Source organism: Nansenia antarctica (genome assembly GCF_963989245.1).
Source record: "Nansenia antarctica genome assembly, chromosome: 18".
NCBI lineage: Eukaryota > Metazoa > Chordata > Actinopteri > Argentiniformes > Microstomatidae > Nansenia > Nansenia antarctica.
In genome coordinates, this window is record NC_137691.1 from 20,590,869 (window position 1) to 20,602,543 (window position 11,675).

At 46.7% G+C, this 11,675-nt stretch overlaps 1 protein-coding gene across 1 annotated transcript; it reads left to right on the forward strand.

The window, feature by feature from the left end:
• Positions 1–1,152: 1,152 nt before the first annotated feature.
• On the forward strand, positions 1,153–10,797 carry tkta (transketolase a; the record flags this gene model as incomplete). The annotated part of the gene is made up of 14 exons (XM_080548126.1): positions 1,153–1,259; positions 2,784–2,901; positions 3,096–3,209; positions 3,356–3,453; positions 4,359–4,550; positions 4,855–4,973; positions 5,151–5,347; positions 5,733–5,897; positions 7,323–7,479; positions 8,028–8,158; positions 8,264–8,347; positions 8,690–8,783; positions 9,685–9,807; positions 10,610–10,797. The coding sequence occupies 14 exons, from the start codon at positions 1,153–1,155 to the stop codon at positions 10,795–10,797; spliced, it is 1,887 nt and encodes a 628-aa protein (XP_080404252.1).
• Positions 10,798–11,675: the final 878 nt, after the last annotated feature.

An 11,675-nucleotide genomic window follows, 5' to 3' on the forward strand; every position in this document is an offset into this window, starting at 1 on the left:
TCTCCTTCTTTCTCTCTCCTTCTTTCTCTCTCCTCTTTCTCTCTCCTCTTTCTCTCTCCTTCTCTCTCTCTCTCCTTCTTTCTCTCTCCTTCTTTCTCTCTCCTTCTCTCTCTCTCCTTCTTTCTCTCTCCTCTTTCTCTCTTCTTCTCTCTCTCTCCTTCTTTCTCTCTCCTCTTTCTCTCTCCTTCTCTCTCTCTCCTTCTTTCTCTCTCCTTCTTTCTCTCTCCTCTTTCTCTCTCCTCTTTCTCTCTCCTTCTCTCTCTCTCCTTCTTTCTCTCTCCTCTTTCTCTCTCCTTCTCTCTCTCTCCTTCTTTCTCTCTCCTTCTTTCTCTCTCCTTCTCTCCAGCACATGCTTGCCCTCCATCCCTCTCAGAAAGCCTTTGTAGGGCTCACATCAAATAAATGAAACCTTTAAACCTTTAAACCTTTGCGCACCACTTACATTCGGTCATTTACTCTCAAACACACACACACACACACACACAACCACACAACTTTCTCTCTTCCACAAACTCTAATTGATAAACGTATTAACTAACCCCCCCTCCTAAATGTCGTTGTTTGGTACCTGTACTGTATTAATGACAATAAAGACCATCCATTCATTCATTCATTCATTCATTCAAACAAATGACTATAAGCACACAAAACAAAGCCACGCTCACACACAAATCCAACCGCTGTTGACGAGAGGAACAAAGGACAAGAGTCACACATCCACAGTGGGGTAATGTGTTAGAGCCCCCCGCCCCCAACACCCCCCACCCCCCGGCCTGCTTTCCGTTTGTCTCTCTCTCCATCTATCCCCCCCCCCGACCCCCTCCTCTCACACGCACGCACACAGACGTGCACGCTCTCCCTGTCCTAACCAGCATAGAGTGCCACTCGACCTGGCCGTCAGACCCAGCCCACGTCGCTTGGCTCATCCTCCTTCTGTGTGTGAGTGCGTGCGACAGGATAAATTCTGCCTCTCCTCCTTTCTCCTCCTCTCTCTCTGCCACTCACACACACAAGCAGAGCACTCTCTGCTAGATCTCACTCTCTCTCTCTCTCTCTCTCTCTCACACACACACACACACACACACTACTCTGTGCAGAACCATTCAGTCAGTCCTGTTTTCTGAGACTGTGGTGCTTTGACATATCGCCTTCATGGAGGACTACCACAAACCCGACCAGCAGACAGTGCAGGCTCTCAGGAACATCGCCAACCGTCTCCGAATCAACTCCATCAAGGCAACTACTGCAGCAGGCAGCGGGTAAGTCCCTTCTACTCACTCATAGAAACACACACACACACACACACACACAAACACACAAACACACGCACACACAAACACAAACACACACTTATATGCACTTATAGAGTGTATAAAGACTGTCAATCACACATGTGGATGCACAATATGCAAACACACACAAATACAGACACACACACACACACACCAAATCTCTTACGCACACGCACACGCACACGCACACACACACACACACACACACACACACACACCCACACACACACACACACGCACACGCAGACACATGAAAAGAAAAAGGAACACCATGTTCTCCCTTTGTTCTCATATGCATCAGTGGGAATGAATGAATGAACCTAATCCTCCTTCTGTGTGTGAGTGCAGAGAGATGTGATGGAGATGTGATGGAGATCAAAATGACCAAGTGACCATGATACCGTGACTGTAAAAGTACTTATTTTTATATTGTAGACTACCGTGCAAATGTACAGTGCGGCCTACAATTTGATACATTTTTGGCTTTTGTAAAAAAAAAAAAAATGTTTAGATACTATTTTTACTTTAAACATAGGCCTAATGGAAACACTCAGTGATTCATCACAATAATGGTAAAGACGTCCAAACACCTTTTAGGCTCATAAATGATATGATCAAACACGGTCTTAATTACGTACTGTATCAGAAATTCTAGGACATAAGCACAGAAATGTAAATAAATGGAATGCTGTTTAGAATGTATTGAGGTAAGTATATATGTAGCTATTTGAGTTGCTATCAGTGGATACTGTGAGTCAGGTCTCAATTCGACTGCATTACTGCCGCTCCATCTTTGCCCAGACATGAACTATGAATAAGTTGCTGAAGTATAACGGCCATGCATACTGAGCCAAGGAATGTTTAATCGTTTTCATTTCGTTACAAAAGAAAGTAATTGCTTGGAAAATTCCCAGCATTTTCTGAGTTGTGTGTTTCAGAGAGCATCTGTTCGGTCAACGGATGATTTTAACGGGTTAGGTTACGTAAGTCTCCAGATGGAGATGGGAGGAATAGAGGTAATCCTGACTCTGTCCTGACTCCACGTCGGAGCCAAAATGGTCCTTCTCCACTGCCGTTAGTCTGGTCAGGGCAGGGATTGGTCTGTGTTGTGACCTCTCCGATTACGTCACTGTAATTGGGATGAATTAAGAGCCAATGGAGCTCGGTTGGAACATGGCCCGCATAACAATTTTGAGGCGCTATTTCAGACTTTCATAGTATTAGTCTATCCATCTTTCCTTTTTGGGCTGCATCGGCACGATCAGACAGTGGTTCGTTATACAGTTAGTCTCTGAGTAGACGCTGTGAGTGACTTAATGTGAGATGGTTCGTCTTGAACTTTCTCTGTCTCTTTTCCCCTCTCTCTGTGTCTCTCTCTTGCGTGTCTGTGTGCACACAACTCTGTGTCTCTCTGTCTGTCTGTCTGTCTGACTGTATGTATTTGCTGTTATCCGTGTGTGATGTGAACACCTCCCTCTCTTTATCTCTCAGATACCCTACATCATGTTGCAGTGTGGCAGAGATCATGTCTGTGCTCTTCTTCAATACCATGAAGTATCGCCCAGAGGACCCCAAGAACTCCAACAACGACCGCTTCATCCTGTCTAAGGTGAGGCACTCACCCGGGTTTATGGTTTATGGTTTATGGTTTATGGTTTATGGTTGGACTGTGGCTTGCAGCTGTCAAAAGGTTGGGAAACAATTGCTAAATGGTTAAATGGCAGGTGGCTGCACCACAGTGTGTTAGTGATGTCACAGTGTTCTAGTGTGATGTTGTTGCTACATGCCTGTGTCTGTCCTCAGGGCCACGCTGCTCCAGCCCTGTACTCCATGTGGACAGAGACGGGCTTCCTAAAGGAGAGCGAGCTGCTCAGTCTGTGCCAGGTGGACTCCACCCTGGAGGGACACCCTACACCTGTGAGTGCCCCCCCCCCCTGCTCACGTAGAATCCGCTAACTGTTGACGTCAGCCGTCAATCAGGGACTCCTCACTCTTGATAGAAGTGCTCTCTGTGAGGGGTCGCTAACGCGGAGGCTGCTGGGTGTGTTTGTGTTTGTGTGCAGAAGCAGCAGTTTGTGGACGTGGCCACTGGCTCTCTGGGACAGGGCCTGGGCGTGGCGTGTGGGATGGCCTACACTGGGAAGTACTTTGACAAGTCCAGGTAAGAGTTGAAACACACACACACACACACACATTTTGGGGGGTTGTGTAATGTATAGGTTTTTAGGGGCTCTGTAATGCCATAGTGAAGTAATGCCATTTGAAGGCTTGTAGTGGATATTTCTTTTTTTTGTTGAATGGTTCTGTGGGTGCTGTATGGCTGCACACTCTGCTCTTCTGATTCTTCTGCTCTAATAACCACAGCCCCGGCAGCCTTCACTTGGTTATTTTTAACATCCAGACAGATTCCTCTCTCAGAATCAGATTCACTGTGCTAAACCATGTTTACATTTGAACTCAATTTGAACTCAATCTATTGTTCAGAATCATTTTCACCATTTTCTCCAAATTCCCCAGATAATTTCAAATTGAGGTTAGATTGTGTCAGAAAGAGGACACTCATACTGTGCTCAGTTTACATATTTTTTCTCTCTCACAAATGTGCTCTAAAAAATGGTAGAGGAGGGATGATTGTAAAGAGGATGGATTTTTTTGTAGAGAAGGGATTTGAAGCGGGTGGTGGTTGAAACTGATGACAGGAGCAGATTAACAGTCCATTTGATCAAAAGATTAGTGTTTGCTCTGTTCAAAGGAGGGTGTGAGGCTAAAAGCCACAATGTAGATGTTTGGGGACACAATAAAGTAGCTGTGAGAGAGGAAGGTGTGAAGGTCACTATCTACTCCCCTAGAAATAGGCAGCGGTCAAGCTTTCTAGATTCCCAGTTGGCTACTCGCCCATCCATTCCCTCACGTTAAAGGAAATGGACCCGTTCAACTGGAAAGGTGTCAGGGAGCATTATCTGTGGGTTAGAATGATCATTTCATTGTGCCACCTCTTGCCTACACACACACACACACACACACACACACACACATTGTCTGACCCCACCCACTTCTCTTCCTCAGTTACCGTGTGTACTGCTTGCTGGGGGATGGGGAGTTGTCTGAGGGGGCAGTATGGGAGGCTATGTCCTTTGCCTCCCACTACCAGCTGGACAACCTGGTGGCCATCTTGGATATCAACCGCCTGGGCCAGAGCGACCCAGCACCCCTGCAGCACCACGTGGAGAAGTACCAGAAGCGCTGCGAGGCCTTCGGGTAAGAGTGTGTGTGGCAGAGTGTGTGTGTGTGTGTGTGTGAGAGCGGGAGAAGGAGAGAGAGTGAGATAGAGAGAGAGAGAGTCTCTGAATGTGTGAAAGCATATGTAAATATTAGTAGGCATACAGTACCAGTCAAAGGTTTGGACACATTTCCTCATTCAATTGAATGGGGAAGTGTGTCCAAACCTTTGACTGGTACTGTATGTCGAATCTATCGTGTTTTGTGTGTATGTGTTTCCATGTACCCTTTGTTCATATGAAATGTATGATCAATGCCCTGATGTGTGTGTTGCTGTCTGTAGTTGGCACGCCATCATTGTGGATGGGCACAGTGTGGAGGAGCTGTGTAAGGCTCTGAGCCAGCCCCGTCACCAGCCCACCGCCATCATCGCCAAAACCACCAAGGGCAAGGGCATCCCAGGTACTGTCATGCACTCATGGCTACATCCTATTTCTCATACTCATAGACGCTGTCGAGGACAATGCTCTCCATCATCAGCATGTGTGTGTGTGTGTGTGTGTGTGAAGAATACGTGTAAATTAGTATCATGTTGTGTGTATGCGTCTATTTATTGGATGTTATGGTTGTCTGTGCCAGCTATGGAGGATAAGCTGGGCTGGCATGCCAAACCTCTGCCCAAGGACCTGGCAGAGGGGGTTCTGAAGGAGCTGCAAGGCCGTATCATGAACAGCAGCAAGCGCCTGTTCCCGGCTGCGCCCACGGAGGACTCACCGCCAGTCAGCCTGCGCAACGTCAGGATGCCCAGCGCGCCCACCTACAAACTGGGAGAGAAGGTACAGTACCATACACACTCTCAACTACACATACACATGGGTCCTCTATCACCCTAGGAACCACACACACACACACACACACACACACACACACACACACACACACACACATCGACATTAGAAGGTATGCTCTCACTCCAGTCACAAGGATCTGACACTTGGGCCACCCTCAGTCCAGAGTCACAAGCCCCAATATATGTCTTATAAGAGGTTGTACGCTCTCAATGTACATAAACCAGTCACACTGTCACAGAAATTGTGATATAATGACAAATACATGAATGGAAAGACAGACACATTTATTTACTGATTGGTTCATGACTGATTGGGCCATTGATTGATTGATTGATTGATTCAATGACTGACTGGGTGACTTTCTCTTCAGATTGCCACACGGAAGGCTTATGGGATGGCTCTGGCCAAACTGGGTCGCTACAATGAGCGTGTTGTGGCCCTGGACGCCGACACCAACAACTTCACCTACTCAGAGATCTTCAAGAACGAGCACCCCGACCGCTTCGTGGAGTGCTACATCGCTCAGCAGAACATGGTATGCTGATGGAACCTCTACCCAGGCAAACATTGTGTACCCCGACCGAGCTTAAATAAGATGACCTGGGTTTACAAAACTGTAGCCATTCTAGAATACTAATCCAGAAACGCAGAGTACTCAGATTAAAAGAGAAAAAAAAAGAAGAAAAAAAAGAAACGTGGCAGCATTTGGTCGCTTAGCCGTCCTGTCTCCCTCTGTTGCTGACTCACACGCCCTCTTCCAAAGTCCTCGGATGCTGATTCGCTGTATTAAATGCCTCACTCACTCTGTGTCCAATGCTGACTGAATTCCCTCTCTCTCTGGTTTGATTGGCCGAATAAACCCTTGTCTGTGTTTCTGAGGCTGGTCTACTGAATAATACATGGGGCGGTCCATCCATAATGTAGCGCTGGGGTAAGACATGACCCACTTACGCCTCACCATGCTCTGCTCTGCGCTGCTGCTGCTGCCTACTGCCACCCCCCACCCCCTCCCCCCCATCTCTCTGCCTCTGCTTTTATTCCTACAATATCTGCCCTTAGATTAACATTTTGGGAGAGCCAATCCAGTTTTTATTCCTGCCGTTTGGCTGGTTCCAGCAGCAGCCAGTTCAAATGTAGGTCATGCGTGTGTCTGATGAGTAGCGTGTATGACAGGCATGCTGAGAGGTGAAATATTAATCAGGGCTGAGGGCGGGGCCGTCTGGCTGACTGCTTGACAATAGTCATCAAGTCGATTGTGCAGATCAGCGTGAAAGTGGCAAACTCAAATTAAAGACACAGATTTTTCGGGCGTCGTTAATATTGAACGCTTGAGAAAAGAGGCAGCTGTGAAATGTTGAATGCGTATTTGGGTTAATTTGGTAGGAATTATTCCACTTCCAACGTTATATTAAAATGTTGTTATACTGTTTAGTGCATTAGTAATGTACAGTGTTACCTTAGATAGAAGAGGAAGATTTTAAATTGATAACAGACGAACAACAGCCCTTGCCATACTGTACCATCTGGTGCCAATATGACATTGAAATGAGTGCATCTTTTCTTTCTTGTCCTTTTGGCACCCCTGAGGTTTCAACTCAGTGAGGTTTCTGTAGACAGGAAACAGGAAATAGAAATGTGCGAGTGAGGCATGCTGCTTATTCTTCTCATATGGACCTTAAGCTCATGCACTTAGGGAGAGAACGGCTGCTCGCTTACTTTTACGTAACATGGGCTACTGGGCTTGGGCCTGGGGAGGAGTGACCACTCCCTCTGGTTATGATTGGTTCAGCAGCCATTCCTTTGGGGAAGATCTAACCCCTGTTGTTCCTCTCACTTTCAGAAGAAGGTGATTTAAGCTGCATGACTGTTACAGTACAGGTACACACTGTTCAACAGGGACTAGCCCTGCTCGACATGTTATGTTCTTTATAACGACCCCTTCCCATTCCTCCCTCCCCAGGTCAGTGTTGCTATGGGCTGTGCTGCACGTGAGAGGAACATAGTATTCGCCAGCACCCTGGCCTCCTTCTTCACCCGCGCCTATGACCAGCTTCGCATGGCGGCCATCTCAGAGAGTAACATCAACTTGTGTGGCTCCCACTGTGGCCTGTCCATCGGTGAGTCCACCTGTGCCCTATCCAAAGCTGGGGCACCCCCCACCCCCCCCCCCCACCCCTACCCACACACACCCACCCACCCACACACCATAACCTCCGTGCACTACAGCCTGCCACCTCACAACCCCACCCACTCTCTGCTGACCCCCACCCTCTCACACAATGCTCCCTGTCTATTGACCCCCCAGAACACACTCAAATGGTACGAAAATAAAAAAATAACAAAGTGACTCCCCCGTGTTTGGTTGACCCAGTTCCTTTCTCTCTTTCTCTAATGCTGTGTTTTCCTCACCCTTCACCCTCTGAAGTCCTGCTCTTAGCCCTCAGCCCCTCCCTCTCTCACCCTCCCTGTCTGTCCTGGAGGCTGCCACCGGGGGGCCAGGTATCCCTCTTTTAGTGCAGGTACACTGCATGCCACTCTCTCAGTCAATGTGATGTGTCTGTACACCTGCATGTCTGTCAGTCCTCACCTAGCCTTTCCTGAATGTCACCCCGGCTTGTAGCTTGATCTGATTGTGTCAGTATGCCTTCCTGTCTGCGTCTTCCAGGAGAAGACGGCCCCTCTCAGATGGGTCTTGAGGATATGGCCATGTTTAGGTCCATCCCCACTGCAACCATCTTCTATCCCAGTGACGGTGTGTCCACTGAGAAGGCAGTGGAGCTGGCTGCCAGCACAAAGGTACTAGCCGTAACATGATTACCTGACCCTCCATTTTACTGTGGTTTTTTATGTTATGTTAATGGGTTATTTGTGTTGATGTACTATATGTTTTTTTCTTCCTAGGGTGTTTCCTACATCAGAACCAGCCGCCCAGAGAATACCATCATCTACAACAGCAACGAGGATTTCCATGTCGGCCAGGCTAAGGTGAGCATCATCACTCTCTGGGCTGTGTAACAGCAGTTATTGCATGTAATAGTGTGGAGGTGTACACCGCTGCCGACCGAAAGGGTCTCCTCAATCTAACCATGGCTTTGACTAAACCACGTTGGTGTCCACCTTCCTCTTCACCTTCTTCACCTTCTTCACCTTTCAAGATGATGACTTCAATCGATGGTTTAATGCCTGCTTTCACTGTGGTATTCTAGGACCATCGACTGGTGTGATGATAGACAGGACCTCTCTCATCTAGTCTTGGGTACTATGAGATGTGTGTGACATATGCTGGAGCCTATTGGCCCGTTGTTGACCTTTCTCTGTCCATGCCAGGTGGTGTGCCAGAGCAAGGAGGACCAGGTGACTGTGGTCGCAGCTGGAGTGACTCTGCATGAAGCCCTGGCTGCAGCTGAACAGCTCAAGAAAGGTACAGTATAGATATTCAGTATAGTACAGTGAAATATCTACTGTAACTATATGGTGGATAGGAGGATTGGGAAGCTGTGACAGAACGGTTTGTGCCTGGGTTCGTTTCCTGGCAGGGGAAGCACATGCCATTCTTGGCTGCCCTCCGATTGGCTAGATTGAGTCAGCTCATTAGTGCTGGTCACAGATCATCTCATGTTCTTATCAGCAGTTCCAGTTTATTCAGATGATATGTTCTTATCACTCTTTAGCTGTCTGTTTATCCCAACAGTCGCATTAACGTTAGCTCTGATCTCTAAAACATTACCTTTGGTAACATTTGAACTTTGTGCCAGGACGACATGTAGCTACTCGCACACTACTGGATGACTTGTACACTACTTGACTACTTAACTACTTGTACTGTATTATATTGCATTTAATCTCATTTGTACTTTGCACAGCATTTTGCACTATTGAGGCCACTGTAGTACCATCACTTTATGACTTTAGTATTACTTATTTTACTACAATGCCAACATTGTGGAACCAAAGCAAAATAACTTTTACTAACATTCGAATCATCTTATATTAGTCTATTTTGTGTAGAGGCCTTGCATGCAAGGCAAACAATATGAGATCAGTTAAACAGAAATATTAGCACTGATCAATACATTAATCTGATATACTTTATTTGGACATTTGTTCTTTATGATAATTCATTGACTAAAGCCGTCAGTACCTAAATTGACCTAAGTGAGTCACTCAAAACGAGGTCAGCACCAAATTATGATTTAACAATGCAATGATTCAACACTGTATTTCAAATATAGCTCATAGAGTTCAATGTATTAATTTGATTCAGTATTCTTCTCTGTGGAGCTGCACCCTGTACCTCCACTGAAACACTGTTGATTTGACAGAGAGGATCTACATCAGGGTGATTGATCCCTTCACCATCAAACCTTTGGATGCCAAAACCATCATCGACCACACCCGGACCACCAGGGGCCGCATCATCACTGTGGAAGATCACTACTACGAAGGTATGTTAAAATGGCATATTGTAGAGTTTATACACATTCTATATTCCTTACAACCTGGCATAATGGCATTTTAGCATTATATATTTATTGAGATTGAGATTGAGATTGAGATAACGTTTATTGCCACTATGCGTTACACATATAGGAATTTGCTTCGTCACCACAGCAAGTGAGGCTGGTGTCCTCTCATTGGTCCAGACAGTGGAGTGTGTTGTAGTGGCATGTTCCTATTGGATCAGTGGGAGAGACGTGATGTGGTGGCATTTTCTCATTGGTCAGGGTTCCGCAGTGTGTTGGCCGCTGTCATTGTAGCCAAGGTATTCTGCGGAATTCTGTTTGCTGGGGAGGGAGAGTGTGTTAGGGCCAGAGAGGCAGAGTGCTGTCAGATTTCCTTAGTTGAGCATGTGCCCATGGGGCTTTCTGTGACCTAGATAACACAGACTGTCATGCCCAGCCCAGCCTGCATTTGTGTGTGTTAGGAGGAGGGTGGGGGTGGGTAGAGAGGACAGACTGGACCAAAGATGTGTGGCATCCAAAATCAGTCTGATTTCGAGCATCCCCCCTCTGACTAATCCCTGAGGCCAGGAGAGACCAGGGCTAGCAGAACAGAGGAGGGGGTGAGAGGAATAGGAAGAGGAGGGGACAGAGATAGGGCAACAATATAGAAGGGGGAGATACAATGAGGGTCTTTGAGGAGGAAGGTGATCGTGGATTGGTAAGGGGTCATTCCTCTCCACCGCCACGCCCCCCAACCCTCTCCCAATCCTTCCCCCCTCTCATGTGCTGTGTTGCTGTTCTGCAGGTGGCCTGGGGGAGGCGGTGTGCTCCGCGGTGGTGAACGAGTCTGGGTTCAATCTGCAGCGTCTGGCGGTGGCCCACGTTCCCCGCAGCGGCAAGCCCAGTGAGCTGCTGAAGATCTACGGCATCGACCGTGACGCCATCGCCCAGGCCGTCAGGAAGATGCTCAGCAACTCCGCCAACGCAAAGTAGCTCTGTCCTGCCACCCCGCCCTGCCCCGCCCCGCCCCAACCACATACCCACCCCTCAGATCAACAGAGACTATGTGTTCCATGTCACATTACACCCGCTCAGTAAAGCCCCCTCACTGTGAAAGCCCTTATGTGTACTGAAGTAATGTGAGTCTGTGCTGTACATTTTAAAGTAACTGTCACTTATTTCACCTTTTTCTTTTCCACACACAAACACACACACACACACACACACACACACACACACACACACGCACAAACATACGCACACACACACAAACATTCCTTCTTCCAATTTCTGGTTACCATGGGTCATAACATAATCATATTCAGAATTTAAAGTGAGAGGTTTTTTACTAACCCTCAAACCTGGGTGGTAGTTTTACTCACAATACAATACAATACAATACAATACAATACAATACAATACAATACAATACAATACAATACAATACAATACAATACAATACAATACAATACAATACAATACAATACAATACATGTTGTGACTCAACGTGAGTACTATGTGATGCTCATTGTGTTTTTAAACTGTTCATTGATATTTTCAATCCAAAACAATTTGCAGCAGTCTATTTTACTACTTTTATATTGTTCTGATGTAGCTCTAAAGCCCGGGTGGGAATTGTGTGGTTGTGAATTGTAGCTGTCGTCGTCAAGACAACCGTCTTCGAAAGAATCTCATTGATGTTTGTAGAAGTTAGTCCAGAAATAAGAAAAAAATGATCAAATAGAAATGTAAGTGGGCCAGAAAGATCTGTGAAGCAGAGGTCCATACAGTTTGATGTATGTCTCTCAATACCACAATTCAGATCACCAGCCAACTTGTACTGGACAGTTTGTGTTAGCACACATTTAGGT